General features: G+C 41.2%; 1 protein-coding gene across 1 annotated transcript in view; it reads left to right on the top strand.

The window, feature by feature from the left end:
• Positions 1 to 15,407, top strand: part of KCMF1 (potassium channel modulatory factor 1) — a 75,172-nt gene that overhangs the window by 20,514 nt on the left and 39,251 nt on the right. Inside the window, exon 2 of the mRNA XM_064572261.1 lies at positions 13,351 to 13,428. Within this exon, the coding sequence (XP_064428331.1) occupies positions 13,351 to 13,428 (78 nt within the window). The remainder of the gene's footprint in view (positions 1 to 13,350; positions 13,429 to 15,407) is intronic.

The raw sequence follows: 15,407 nt of genomic DNA, 5'->3' as shown, positions 1-15,407 counted from the left end.
TCTCGTGAGTTCAAGTCCCACATTGGGCGTAGAGTTTGCTTAAAATAGATAGATACATCAGAGTGTCACTGTATACAGTATCTCTCCTTCATTAGGGTATATCGGACCAAGACTGTCCTTGTCCTCGGGGCAGGATAGATTTATTAGATAATGGTGTAAGAGCTGCTCACTGGTTGAGTAGCTCACAGAATGTTGATCCATACGTTTGTGGCAACCTAAGGACAGAACTATGGAGATGATCCTGTATCCCTTTTTTCTGTTCTAGGACTTTAAAGAAGTCAACTGAGATTAACACATAATTAATATATTACCCTTTTCTATTACTGAGTTTCAACACATCCACGTTTTGCCATTTTTATATCCATTTCCAACCCCCTCCCTTTTGGGGGGTTGAACATTTTAAAGCAAATCCCAGACCTGCGTATCATTTTATCCACAAATATTTCACACACACACAGATTTGTATGTGAAGCTACAGTATCATTATCATACCTGATTAAGTTAACAATTCTTTAATATTATCTAATACCCAATTCATGTTCAGTTTTCCCAGTTGTCTCAAAAGTGTCTTCTTAAAGTTAGTTTGTTAAAATCAGTACCTTGTTTAAGGTCTACATATTACATTTGGTTGGTATGTCCTTTAAAATCTCTCTTAATTTATAACAGCCCTCTCCTCTTTTAAAAATTCCATTTATTTGTTGGAGAAACTGGACTGGTATTTCCCACATTCTGGCTTACATTTTTGTGATGTCATTTTAACATATCCTTTCATTCCCCATATTTCTTTTAAGTGGTACTGTGTTCTAGAGGCTTGATTCAGATGTTTGTTTTGGTAAGAATGTTTCATAGGGGCTAAATATTTCATAATACTTATTATTATATCCTGTTCAGAGGCCCATAATATCTGGTTATCTCAGTGGGTTCAAATGTCAGCCTGTCTCTCCATGGGCTGTCACGATGTAAGCTGCCTGGATCTATTGTTTCATAGTGGTTGCAAGATGCTGATTTTCCAGCTCTTACCATTTTTCCTGTGTTTGTTCATTGGAATTTTTCTATAAAGAACTCTTACTTGCATACTTAAAAGAAATCACTGTAATGCTGTAATACAGGGGAAAAATAAAAACAAAATCATATGTAATAATGCGTCTTTCAAGATGTAAATTCTCAGGCATGATTATATTAGAGGAAATAACAAAAGAGGTTGTACCTATATACAGAATCACTGGGAATGTGACAGCCTCAAATGCAAATCCCTAACAGACGTATTGGCCATTCACATACCTTAAACAAAGTTGCCTTCGATGCTGTTTCTTTTTGAACAACTCATGATGTCAAGTTCTAAACAATTTACCCAAACAGTTGTATTACTGATGATTTCAATGTGTGTTAAAATCGTGCAAAAAGTACTTAGTATCTATATGTAACACTGACTTAGCTTCTAAGTTCAAGTCATTATAAACAGGTTTTTCCATTGGGACATTTTATTTTTTATTTTTTTAATTATTTATTTATTTGACAGAGACAGACACAGCGAGAGGGAACACAAGCAAGGGGGTGGGGGGTGGGAGAGGGAGAACCAGGCTTCCTGCCAAGCAGGGAGCCTGATGTGGGACTCAGTCCCAGGACCCTGAGATCATGACCTGAGCCGAAGGCAGATGCTTAACGACTGAGCCACCTAGGCGCCCCTATTTTTATTTTTTAAAGTAAACTCCACACCCAGTGTGGGGCCCAAACTTACGACCATCAGATCAAAAGTCACATGCTCTACCAGCTGAGCCAGCTAGGCACCCCTCCAATGGGACATTTTTTTCCCCCCCAATTGGGACATTTTAAAGCCATGGGAAAGGTGGGACAGTTTTTCACTGTGTGATCACATTGCAAGTTTCTAGAATCTCTGGCATCGACCTCCCAAATGCCGAGGTGACATCCAATCATCGTGATAACCAAATTTTCAAAATGTCCTCTCAGAAGTAATATTACCCTTTTTAAGAACCTCCAGTTAAGTGAACATATTAAGACAGGAAATCAAATAACTACTGCAAATAAACATTTGAAAATAAGAGGTAAAATACATGTCTCTTTTTGCTAATATTACTTTATACCTAGAAAACCTGAGAGCCTCTTAATAAATCATCTCATTAATTCTAATCATTTTTTAAGTGTTTAGGTATATACCTAGAAGTAAGAACTACTGGGTCATAGGGTATGACTAATTTTCATTTAAAAATTTTTGTTGCACTCACTTTTTCCCCCCTCACTAGAATTGCTTCTTTCTTCCTGATTGTTGTCGGTCTTAGGGATATTAAACCTTTTTGATATTATAGGACCTTTTTCCCAGTCATATTTGCCTTGTTATATGGTGTCTTGGCTCCCCCAAAAGATTTTCATTTTTATTGTAGACATACCTCTGCCTTTCCTTTATGCTTTCTGGATTCTGTCATGCCTAAAAAGATCACTTTTTAAAAAAAAATTTTTATTTATAACTTTTTTTTTTTTTAAGATTTTATTTATTTGACAGAGAGAGACACAGTGAGAGAGGGAACACAAGCAGGGGGAGTGGGAGAGGGAGAAGCAGGCTTCCTGCGGAGCAGGGAGCCTGATGCGGGCTTGATCTCAGGACCCTGGGATCATGACCTGAGCTGAAGGCAGATGCTTAACGACTGAGCCACCCAGGCACCTCTATTTTATAATTCTTTTTGAAGATTTATTTATTTGAGAGAGAGAGCATGAGCGGGAGGGGCAGAGGGAGAGGTAGAATCTCAAGTGGACTCCTCGTGGAGTGGGGAGCCTGACTCAGGGCTTGATCTCATGACACTAAGATCAGGACCTGAGTTGAAGCCAAGAGTAAGACGCTTAACCAACTGTGCTACCCAGGCGCCCCAATATTTTATTTTTAAGTAATCTCTACTGGGTCCCTAACTCACAACCCCGAGGTCAAGAATCACATGCTTTACCAAGTGAGCCAGCCAGGCGCCCCTAAAAAGGTCATTTTTTTTTTTTTTGCCCTTTGCCACGCCCATAGTTTTTCTTTGTGTATTTGCTTGCTTGCTTTCAAGACGGAAAAGGTAAAATATAAATTGAGGGAGTGACTGGAACCCATACATGTGGGAAGTGGGGAAGGTGAGATTGCATGTGCTTTAGAGAGAGGAAGAGGACATAGAGATGGGAAATAGATTGCAGAGAGCCCAAGAGGGGAACAACCTTGTAGGAGGATTGTTGACCACTGGTCTGTTTAGTTATTGGGGGAGGTTGGAGGGGAGGGACTAACAGTGGTTTGCAAACTTATTTGACCCTGAATTCTAGCAAGAAATATGTTTTTACAACACTCAGAAAATACACACATAATGGAAACAAAAGTTTCATGAAACTACCCTATTTGCATTGTACTCTGATAATTTTCTGTTCTATTCCATTTGCAAGAAATTCTGTGTAAGATCCACTAAATTAGTGATTCTCAACCCTATCAGACCCATATTTTAACACTCTGTTGGTTATTCTGAAATAAAGTTCATTGATAAGTCACCAGCTACCTTAGATGTTACAGTGAAGTACATCATTGTCTGCATCTACTTAGAGTAAATACATTTGGATTTAAAAAATAGGATCAGAAAACATATCCTATAAAAAATGTAGGAAAATGAAAGAGCTGAGATATATGTAGATAGTAGAATAAAAACTAATAATAAAAAATAATCTTTTTTTTTTTAAAAGATTTTATTTATTTATTTGACAGAGACACAGCAAGAGAGGGAACACAAGCGGAGAATTGGAAAGGGAGAACCAGGCTTCCCGCCAGGCAGGGAGCCCAATGTGGGACTCGATCCCAGGACCCTGGGACCATGACCTGAGCCGAAGGCAGATGCTTAACGACTGAGCCACCCAGGCACCCCTGAAATACATTTTTTTTTTTTAAAGATTTTATTTATTTATTTGAGACAGAGAGAATGAGAGACAGAGAGCATGAGAGGGAAGAGGGTCAGAGGGAGAAGCAGACTCCCTGCCGAGCAGGGAGCCCGATGCGGAACTCGATCCCGGGACTCCAGGATCATGACCTGAGCAGAAGACAGTCGCTTAACCAACTGAGCCACCCAGGCGCCCAAATACTTTTTTTTAAAGAGATTTATTTACTCATTTTAGAGAGAGAGCATGCCCATGCAATTGGTGGGGATGAATAGAGGGAGAGGGAGAGTCTCTCAGGCAGACGCCACTGCAGAGCCCCACACCGACCCCCAATCCCACAACTAAGATCATGACCTGAGCTGAAGCCAAGAATCAGACACCTAACCGACTGAGCCACCCAGGTTTCTGATGTGAAATACTTTTTAATGTTAATACAATTTAGAAAGAACCCTCTTTCATAAATCCCTACTAAAGGGGTGCCTGGGTGGCTCAGTCGTTAAGCATCTGCCTTCGGCTCAGGTCATGATCTCAGGGTTCTGAGATCGAGTCCACATCGGGCTCCCTGCTCTTCGGGAAGCCTGCTTCTCCCTCTCCCACTCCCCCTGCTTGTGTTCCCTCTCTCGCTGTGCCTCTCTCTGTCAAATAAATAAAATCTTTAAAAAAATAAAAAATAAAAAAAACAAATCCCTACTAAATAATGTTTGGAAATAAAACTATTCAGAGGAATCTCTGTTACCTATTTGAAAGTTATAGCTATAAAAGCAGTCTGGTTGGGGCGCCTGGGTGGCTCAGTTGTTGAGCGTCTGCCTTCAGCTTGGGTCGTGATCCCAGGGGTCCTGGGATTGAGTCCCACATCGGGCTCCCTGCTCAGTGGGAAGCCTGCTTCTCCCTCTCCCACTCCCCCTGCTTGTGTTCCCTCTCTCACTGTGTCTCTCTCTGTCAAATAAATAAAATCTTCAAAAATAAATAAAGAAAAGCAATCTGGTACAGGTATGCTATACTAGAAACTCAGCTACTATGAACAACTTCATCAGATTTTCTGAAATGTTAAAGAGTCTTTAGTAAAGTTCTAAATAAAGCAAAATGGTCTTTCTTACGAGATAGTGGCATACCTGGAAAATAAGTGTTTACTAAAGTTGCAAAAAATATTTTGTGTTTGTGGGGGAAATGGAGTTTGGTAGTATGATTAGATTATTTTAAAGGTTATTATTATTACTATATTTTGTACTTGAATGTCTGGTGGGAGATTTGGCATATCTTATTGGGATGCTGGACACTTCTTTACTGCATTTCCAGACACCTAGTATCTTTGGTACCTTTCTCCTGTAAACTCCAGTAGTACCCCCCAATCATTGTGGTGATCAAAAATACCCCCCACAGAGTTCCAGCATGCCCCCTGGGAGTGTTACCTCCAGGGAGAGCTACTGTGACTAAACTGGTTGCATTGGGTTATGACCTATAGTTGGAAAAACACCTATAGAAGGCTTTGGGGTCCTCTTCAAAACTAGCAGAAGAGGGGCGCTTGGGTGGCTCAATCAATTGAGCATCCAGCTCTGGTCTGCTCTTACCTGAGATCGAGCCCCGCCTCAGGCTCCACGCTCAGCAGGGAGTCTGCTTGAGAGTCTCTCTCTCTTTCTCCCTTCTGCCCCTCCCCCATTCGTGCTCGCTCCTTTTTTTCTCTCTCTCTCTAAAATAAATAAATCTTTTTAAAAAAAAAACTAGCCAGTGTACCTGGGTGGCTCAGTCAGTTAAGCATCTTGCCTTTAGCTCAGGTCATGATCCACCATCCTGGGATTGACCACCACATTGAGCTCTGCTCAGCAGGGAATCTGCTTCTCCCTCTGCCTCTCCCCCTGGCTTGCTCTCTCTTTAGCTCTCTCTCTCTCTCAAATAAAAAAAATTTTTTTTTAAGATTTTATTTATTTGGCAGAGAGACAGCACAAGTAGGCAGCAGGGAGAGGGAGAAGCAGGCTCCCTGCTGAGCAGAGAGGCCTGACGTGGGGTTCTATCCCAGCACCCTGGGATCATGACCTGAGCTGAAGGCAGCCGCTTAACCGACTGAGCCACCCTGGCGCCCCTCAAATAAATAAAATCTTAAAAAAAAAAAAACCTAGAAGAAGAATCAATTGCAACATTATTGGAAATGTAAGATTATTTCCCTAGTGTTGATAGATCTGCTTCAGTTAGCTTTGTTCTTTACATTCTGGCTTTTGGACTCCAAGGTAGATATTAGTGGCCCTACTAAATTCATTTGACCTTCACTTTAAATGGTAACAGTATGCCGTGAAATATGCAGATATCCTTTCAAAGGCGCATTTCAGTTTGTCTAATCTCTGAACACAACCCATGCATTGATAAGAGTATTCACTACACTATTGAAAGTCATTTGTTAAACCATCTGTCTCCTTGTTTCTTTCATCTTATAACCTTTTAATTTTATTGTAATTTCAGATTTACGGAAGAGTTGCAAAGGTAGTAAAGACTTCCCATACACCCCTCACCGAGTTTTTCCTAATGTTAACATGTCACCCTGGCAATATTTGTCAAAACTACTACACTGACATTGGTACATTATTATTAAACTGCAAACTTACTCGGATTTTACTAGTTTTTCCACTTATTTTTTCTGTTGCAGGATCCAGTACAGAATCCAGATCCAGCATGTTGCGTTTAGTGCCTCCTGGTTTTGACTTCCGCGGCTGCAGGGACCAGTGTACTACTTTCTTAGCTAGCTCTGTTTAAAGCTCTCTTTTTAAAGCTATCACAGCCCCTGTGTGTTACCTACTCCCAGCTTTTCTGCTAAATGGCCTGTTTTGTCTTTTAGTAATTTCTCTTGACTTAGTTTCTAGAACCTTTGCCATTCTGTCATTATACTGTATTTGTTTCTCATTTTAAAACAAGACACCCAGAACTAAATGCAGTTCTTCACATATGGTCCAACAAGAGTGAAACATTGTGGAAACATTACAGTAATGTGTCTTATATGTTCATTAATACCACCTGAACTTGTTTATTTGCTGGCTTTTTTAGTAATTGCATCCCATCTTAAGCTAATACTGAAGCTGAAGTTCTGCTTAGTTAATTCTCCCAGAACTTTTTAGCCCATGGATTGCTATTTAATCTAAAGGCAAGACTTTATGAGACTCCCTTAAAAAATTTATCTTATGAGGTGCCTGGGTGGCTCAGATGGTTAAGCGTCTGCCTTCGGCTCAGGTCATGGTCCTGGGATCGAGCCCCACGTCAGGATCCTGGCTCAGCGGGGAGCCTGCTTCTCCCTCTCCCTCTGCCTCTCCCCCTGCTCATGCTTTCTCTCTCTCTGTATCTCTCTGTCTCAAATGAATAAATAAAATCTTTAAAAATAAATAAATAAAAATAAATTTATCTTATTTTGGCACACCCATTCACCTTTCTTTGAATTTCTTTTCTGTCACCCAATATTTTAGCTGTTTCTTTCATGCACAAGCTTTATAAGTATATTTTCTGTCATTTTCCAGGTCACCATTAAAAACATTAGATAAAATAGGGTCAAGTACAGGACCTTACAATGGTGCAAGATAAGTGGGCAAGTGAAAAGATGTAGCAAGTATGTAACTATGTGAGAAAGCTAAAATGTTGTTAGCAAAGAGTGAAGGCCTTGATTCAGTCTGACTTCTGTGTTGGCTGTGGGTGGTGCTTAAGCTGGAACTCTTGCAAAATGAGAGCAATTGAATTTTTTGGAGGAAGGTCTGGTAGGAGGAGGGTCAGTTTTACCTCAGAATGAAGCCAGTTTTTGATTCACAGGCTTGATAGCTTACTTTTCATTTTACTTGTCATGCCTGAATCTTCTACTTTAAGATTTTCATGAGCCTTACTTTAATTAGGCCTTCATCTGAATGACATTGAAAATTTTGGAGGACATTAGATACTTCTCTTATTACCAAAGATGTACTTGAATCACATACTTCCTCTTCAGTAATGCCTGGTCATATCCCATTTCCCGTTTTTCTGTTTTTTTTCCTGTTGGTCTTTTTCTTAGTTTTTAAGAGCTCATCATTGTTTGTTTATTGTAAATATTTCTCATCTGTTGTCATTTGACTTTGTTTATGGGATCTTTAGCCAGTATTAAAGTTGTATACCTCTCATCAAATTTAGTGTGCTCCCCCCCTTTTATGGTTTCAGGTTCCCTGTATGTAGTAAAAAATATCCTCTTATGGTTTTTAAAAGAAGTTTCTAATGCTTCAAAAAAAAAAATCTAAACAGTATTTATGATTTTTAAGATATATGGCCAGTAAGTCAGTTCTTTCCTTTAAAAATGGAGTTTTTACGTACATGTGAGAAATATGTCATGCATTCAGAAGAGTGTACAAAATGTGTGTATTCAGTAAAAAGATAAAACAAAGATCTTTGTTTCGATCACCCATATTAAAAAGTAGACCATCTCACAAACATGTCCATAACCACTATCTGGATCTTTGTCTTGATCATCTCTTGTCTTTCTCTATACTTTAACCCTCAATATATCTATTCCTGTCTAAGCAACATATTGTTTAGTTACGAAACATGGAGTAGCAAACTCCAGCCTGTGTGAGGAAAGGGCAGTTTGCACTATTGGGTGAAATCTCTGAGGACAGGAGAAGCTGAACAGTCTGCCTTCAGCCTCACTGAGAGTTTCTGAGCGACTCTTTGGAGAAGTCATTGGGTGAGGTCATGACTGACCCCTGGAAACTCAGGGCCACCACAGATGGGGGATTTGGCTGGCCATTGTGTGGCCCAGGGCAGATTTCCAGCAGAGGCATGGAAAGAGGATGGCTGTTCACTGTGGCCCACCTCCTGCTCTCGTGAGCAGGTCAGAGCAGAACACGTGGGTGAAACGAGGGTCCTTGGCTGAACCTCTGTCCTGGAGGGGAGAACAGGAATTTCATCAGCATGCAGTTGTGACCAACCAAGTCCAGACAAGCAGCTGAGCCTGGGCCAGACTCTCTGGGCATCATTCTGTCATCAGATTAACCAGAAAATGTACAATACTATATGATTGTGTGTATGTATAGTTGATTCTTGTTACCTCTGGTAGTTCTGTTCTGCAAAGTTTCCATGAACAATGACCTAGCAAATGCTGAATAATTGCTCCTAGGGGAAATTCAGGGTTAGGTTCCTGTAAGCCTTTGGTCACATTTTCATCAGTTGATCAGTCTTGTTTTTTAGAAGTGATTCTGTTGAAAGACAGTTTATTTAATATGTATTGTTCATTTATGATCCTAGAACTCACAGCCAACAGCAACATAACTCATGCCTGAACAAAGCTTATCTAATGGGGTGCCTGGGTGGCTCAGTTGGTTAAGCGACTGCCTTCGGCTCAGGTCATGATCCTGGAGTCCCGGGACTGAGTCCCGCATCGGGCTCCCTGGTCGGCAGGGAGTCTGCTTTGCCCTCTGACCCTCCCCCCTCTCATGTGCTCTCTCTCTCTCATTCTCTCTCTCAAATAAATAAATAAAATCTTTAAAAAAAAAAAAAAGCTTATCTAATGTATATTTTCTCTGTAAGACACGTCATAGCCTTACGGTGTGTAGGAGCACTGGGCAGCACTGCCACCGTACCCTCAGGGGCCGTTTGAAACAGTGAAACCCCCTATAAACAGTCCCAGAAAGGTGAAAAACATGGCACTAAATAGATCATGAAAGACACTTGTTTACGCTGTGAGGGCAGAAACAAGAAGGGAGAGAGTTGACTTTTTTTACCCTCAGCTGGTAATGTGCACGAATGACTTAGAGCACTACAAGTATTAATACGAATGTACGTGTATTTATACATATTTGTCAACAAAACGGAAAATAAGCCTAGAATGTTAGAAGTCAAGGTAGTAACTTGAATGGTTACTAGAAGGGGCATGAGGGAGACTTTTGGGGTTCTTGATCTCGGTGTTACACAGGATGTGTTCACTTTGTGAAAACTGAGCTGTGTGTTTATGATTTGTGTACTTGTCTGAATGGTGTTAAGCTTAAGGAAACAGTGAAAAACACACACTACTGTGGCCTCAGGATCTGGATGATGACCACTCAGGATACGTGGCTTTGAGTGTCACTACTCTGGTGGGGACTAGTGATTCTGGGGATTCCCACTTCACCGTCTAGCTCCCTGGTGATTTTTGTTGCTTCTTTGTATTGGGTCTTCTGATTCAGTCTTCTGATTCCTAGATTCCATCTGCCCATTGTTTTCCTCTCTCACTCTTTTGGTAACCTATACTTTCATAGTTTCAGGAGAAAGGATGCATGGGAAGTAATTTTTTTAAGGACTTAATGCACCTTAAAATGTTGTTATACTACCCTCATCCTTGAGTGATAACTTTCCTAGGTGTGGAACTTTAATTTGGATAGTCTTGCCTTTAGAACTTTGGTGACAGTAATGCATCACCTTTCAGTGTCCAGTGTTCCTCTTGCAAACACCAGATCTTTGATCTTTGTGTGACCTCTACTCCCCTCTTCCCCCAGTCCCTCTTCCCCCAGTCCCTCTTCTGGAAGCTAGCAGAATTAGAGTCTCCTTTTTATGTCTGCTCTTCTGAAATGTGATGGGTAGGTCTCCTTTTATCCACTGTGTTGGGTATTCTGTGGGCATTTTCAGTCTGGCAACTCATAACCTCTTTTCTGAGAAGTTTTCTTCAGTTATTCTGTTGGTTATTTCCTCCCCTCCATTTTCTCACTTTTAGAATATTGAAACTTCTAGACAAGTATTCCAATTTTCTTCTCTTTAATACTGTCCTCCTCCCCTCCGCCCCCCCACCCCGCTTCTCCTGGAAATAATTCAGTTACTTAACTCCAACTCAGCATATACAGCTTTTCAGTTTTCAGTACAGAATGCACTTTACTCTGCTGTCAACAATGCCATGAGTTCCCTAGGTTCGAGACCCCCTGTTTTACCCGCTTTAACAAATAAACTGTTACTTTCCACTTGGAGTATACTGTTGGAGAGGCAACTTAGAAATTTAACTGCCTCTCGGGGCATCTGGGTGGCTCAGTTGGTTAAGTGTCTGACTCTTGATTTTAGTTCAGGTCATGATCCTCAGGGATGTGGGATCAAGCCCTGTGTCAGGCTCTGTGCTCAGTGAGGAGTCTGCTTGGGATTCTCTCCCTCTGCCCCCCGACCCCCCCGCTTGTGCTCTCTCTCGCAAATAAATAATAAATAAAACTTTTTTTAAAAAAGAAATTTAACTGCTTCTCAACCCTTAACTATAGAGAGAGAACTCATGGTTACCAAAATGGAGGTGGGTAGGGGCATGGGTGAAATAGGTGATGGGGATTAAGGAGTGCACTTGTGATGAGCATCGAGTGATATATGGAAGTGTTGAATCACTATATTGCACATCTGAAATTAATATTACACTGTATGTTAACTAACTGGAATTTATTTATTTATTTTTAAAGATTTTATTTGTTCATTTGACAGAGCGAGAGAGCACAAGCAGGGGGAGCAGGAGAAGGAAAGGGAGAAGCAGGCTCCCCGCCGAGCAGGGAGCCCGATGGGGGCTCGATCCCGGGACTCCGGGATCATGACCCGAGGCAAAGGCAGATGCTTAACCATCTGAGCCACCCAGGCGCCCCTATTTATTTATTTTTAAAGATTTTATTTATTTTTCAGAGAGAGAGCACAAGCAGGGGGAGCGGCAGGCAGAGGGAGAGGGAGAAGCCGGCTACCCCCTGAGCAGGGAGCCCGACATGGGGCTCAATCCCAGGACCCCAGGATCATGACGCGAGCCGAAGGCAGGCACTTAAACCGACGGAGCCACCCAGGTGCCCCAACTAACTGGAATTTAAATAAAAACTTAAAAGAAATGTAACTGCTTCTAAAGAGCTTTTACATCTTCCATCTTTCTACAGTTCTTCATCCTTTCATTCTGGAGGTACCTGGTGCTGCCAGTCCTGGACATACTGTTGCATCTGTGCTGTAAATTGGGTTGTTTCTTAGCTTTCTCCTATCCCCGGATTAGGATTCAGCTGTCTTCAGTTTCCTAACTCTGTAACCACTCATCCATCTGCTTTCCAGCCTCCAAATTTTGTTGCTGTTGTTTACTCTTTATCATTATGAAATTGTCAGTTTTTAAATTCCAGTGCTAAATTTTCAGAAAAGAACAGAATTAGATCTTACCATGTTATCTGTTCTAGACTTTATTTTTACAAAATTATGGCTCAGTCTCAAATGCCATTGTCCAGTACCGTGTGCAGTACTGTAGCCACTAGCCATGTGAGCACTTGAAATGTGGCTGGTGTGGAACTGAATTTTAAATTGTATTTAATCTAAAGTCACATTTAAAAAATGACATGTGGCTAGTGGCTGCCAGACTGAACAGCACAGGTCCAGTGCTCGTAAAGTGGGAATTGGGAGTAACTGATGTCTATATCTAATCTATATATCTGCCGTAAGGAGAAGGGCTTTTTTTTTCCTATTTCCTTCACCGTAAGGAATTTTTCCCCCCTATTTCCTTCTTTTTGACTTTCTTATTTGTATCAGTATGGACACATGGATTCCTATGTTCAGTGGGTTATAATCTAGTACTTTTATTATTTATTTTGATGCTCAGATCATCCCAGATTTGGCCAGTGGAAACCCTTTCAAGGGATGCTTGGTGGCTCAGTCGGTTGAGGGTCTGCCGTCGGCTCAGGTCATGAGCCCACGGTCGTGGGATCAAGTCCCGCGTCTGGCTCCCTGCTCAGCGTGGAGCCTGCTTCTCCCTCTGCCTGCTGCTCCCCCTGCTTGTGTGCTCTCTCTCTCTCTCTCTGTCTCTGACAAGTAAATAAATAAAATCTTAAAAAAAAAAGAAACCCCTTCAAGGTTTCTTCTGTATCCTTTTGACATGTATCCATCATTATCTCTGCATCATTCATTGTAGCAGGTTCATGTACTTGCCCTCCCCCAAGCCCTGAAATCATCCATCTTCCTGGGGAGCTCTGGTTTTTCTTAGTGGAGGATGCTGTTTAGAAACCAAGATTGTGGTGCTGTGTGTGCTCATTGCTGCTGGAGCATCACTGCTTCTGGACTTTCTCAGCTGACAAAGTATTTTAATGGCTAGTAGCTGTTGCGTTGGAGAGTACAGTTATAGACATCTCCAATTTTACAAAAAGGAAAAGACGATGTTACTAGAGTTTTATGAGCAGAATGCAACTAGCTGGTGCTGAGAATGCTGGGGCCAGAGCCCCTCTTCTCCTGGAGGGATGCTTTCTCTCTCCCTCTAGGGCCTCCCATTGGCAGAATGTAACCAGAAGCCAACTGCCAAGGGAGTCTGAATAATCAAGTTTTCAGACCCTGGACATGGTTGCCTAATCTCAGTACCATTGACATTTTGGGCCACGTGGCTGTCCTTTGCATTTTGGGCCACGTGGCTGTCCTTTGCTTTGGAGGATGTTTAGTAACATACTTGGCCTCTACCCACTTGATAACCAGTATCTCCCTCCCTCCAACCCAAATGTTTCCATACATTGCCAGATATCCCCTGGGGGACAGAATGGCCCCTGATGAAGAACCACCTCCGAGACCCAGCATTGCAGAGCTGCATACAGAAGGGTAAGCTTGAAGCTGAGAAACAGTAGTAATAACCAGCACCCCACTTTATAATTCAGATGTCCTTGATATCCTTGAAGTGTAAGGAAGGGAAGAGAAATTTATGTTTATATATCTGTGACAGCCCTGCGATATAGAAAGATTATTATATGCTTTCTCCCCCCTTTAATTGATCAAGAAAGCAATCTCTTTTCAGTCAGGCAGGATTCACATCCTTGCCAATAAAGTTATTTGTTTACCTGCTCATAATGTTTGCTCTTGGAGTTACTGCCATTCCTTTTTTAAGTGGGTGAACTGCTCTTTTGAGTGTTGCATTTCAAAGTCATGGTTGATATATTGTCAGCCTGGATGCATATTCTGTATGGTGCCCTACTCAGGGTCATACTGCCCAGAATCATGGCTAGAAATGTTCATAAGTGGAGAGAAGAGGAAACATGAGTAATATTTATATTAAAGCCAATGTTTTTATTTTATTTTTAGCTTTGGATACTTAATATTTGAATACCAGTTGGTTTACTAGAGACTTATTTCAAACTCTGTAAGCACTGTTCATTTTCCTCATTTTGTCCTTTCCTTCTTTCTGTTCCATACTGTTGTATGTCACTCTCCCTGATACAGAGATGTATCCTCTCTTAAGGGAATCTCCCAAAGATCAGCCTAACTAACTTTTTACCCATTTATGCCTCTGCACAAAACCAGCCATCCTGTGTCCAAAAGTCCTCTTCCATGTTACTTCACAAGTTAAGAGGAGATGGGGAATTTGTCCATGTTGGTTGTTTTTTTTTTGTTTTGGTTTGTTTTTTTAAGAAAACATTTAAACATAGAATTAAGGCTTTGCAGATACAGGTGAATTCCACTTTATATCCTTTCTTTTTTTTTTTTTTTTAAAGATTTTATTTATTTATTTGAGAGAGAGAATGAGAGAGAGAGCACATGAGAGGGGGGAGGATCAGAGGGAGAAGCAGACCCCCTGCTGAGCAAGGAGCCCGATATGGGACTCGATCCCGGGACTCCAGGATCATGACCTGAGCCTAAGGCAGTCACTTAACCAACTGAGCCACCCAGGCGCCCTATATCCTTTCTTGATTCCATTCTATTTCCTTCCATCTCTCTACCTCCTAGAGGTAGCACTTCTTGCAATTGATGTGTATCCTTTCTGTCCACCTTTCAATATGCTTTCCACATACGTATGTGTCCATAGAATATTGTGTTGTGTATTTTTAAACTTATGGAAGTGGTTCCATATAGTATGTATCCTTTTACCACTTTTTTTTTTTTGTAGGGACTGACGCACGTTGATGCAGGGAAGTCTGGTAGTTCATTGGAGTGCACTGGTGTAGTATTGCAGGATGTGATTGTGTCATGTGTCATAGGTTGTCGATTCCCATGTCTGAAGATGCATGTGTACCGGATTTCCTGATATGCTTGAAAAGACCAAAAGTGAAAAATAAACTATGTATTTGAGAGTCATATTGATTGTTCTGCTGTGATTTGAAGGAGTGAGGCCAGACATGTTTCCAGCTTACTGAAATTTTATTTATCTCTACGCCGTAGCAAATAAAAACTGCTGAAGATATCCACTTCTGAAATAACAACAGACTTATTATTGTCAGAAGGCATGCCTCAGTAGATTACCCTGTGTAGCAGTCACTGGTTTGCCACTTGATAGCTGTGTGCTTTTGGAGCAAGGTGCTTGGTGCTTGTGTCCTCTGTTTACGTATCTGTAAAAGAACAACAGTTCAGTGACCAAGCCTTTCTGCAGGTGCCTGGGCATCAAGGTCAGTTAAACACTGATTGGTTATTGAAGGAACATTGCTGGGTAGAGGTGAGCTGAGGGAGAGTCTCCTGTGTTGTGTCATGCCTGTTTAAGTGTTTTAATTTTTTAGACTGGCACCTACAGGTTTGAAATTTAATGTTTTTTACTAGTACTCTCTTTTCCCAATCTCTGCAAAATATAAGCACTAGATATCTTCATTAAAATG

Source organism: Mirounga angustirostris, unplaced genomic scaffold (assembly GCF_029215605.1).
Source record: "Mirounga angustirostris isolate CCGP_5_RB_7025 unplaced genomic scaffold, mMirAng1.0.hap1 SCAF_10, whole genome shotgun sequence".
Lineage (NCBI taxonomy): Eukaryota > Metazoa > Chordata > Mammalia > Carnivora > Phocidae > Mirounga > Mirounga angustirostris.
This window is presented reverse-complemented; position numbering and strand designations above follow the sequence as displayed.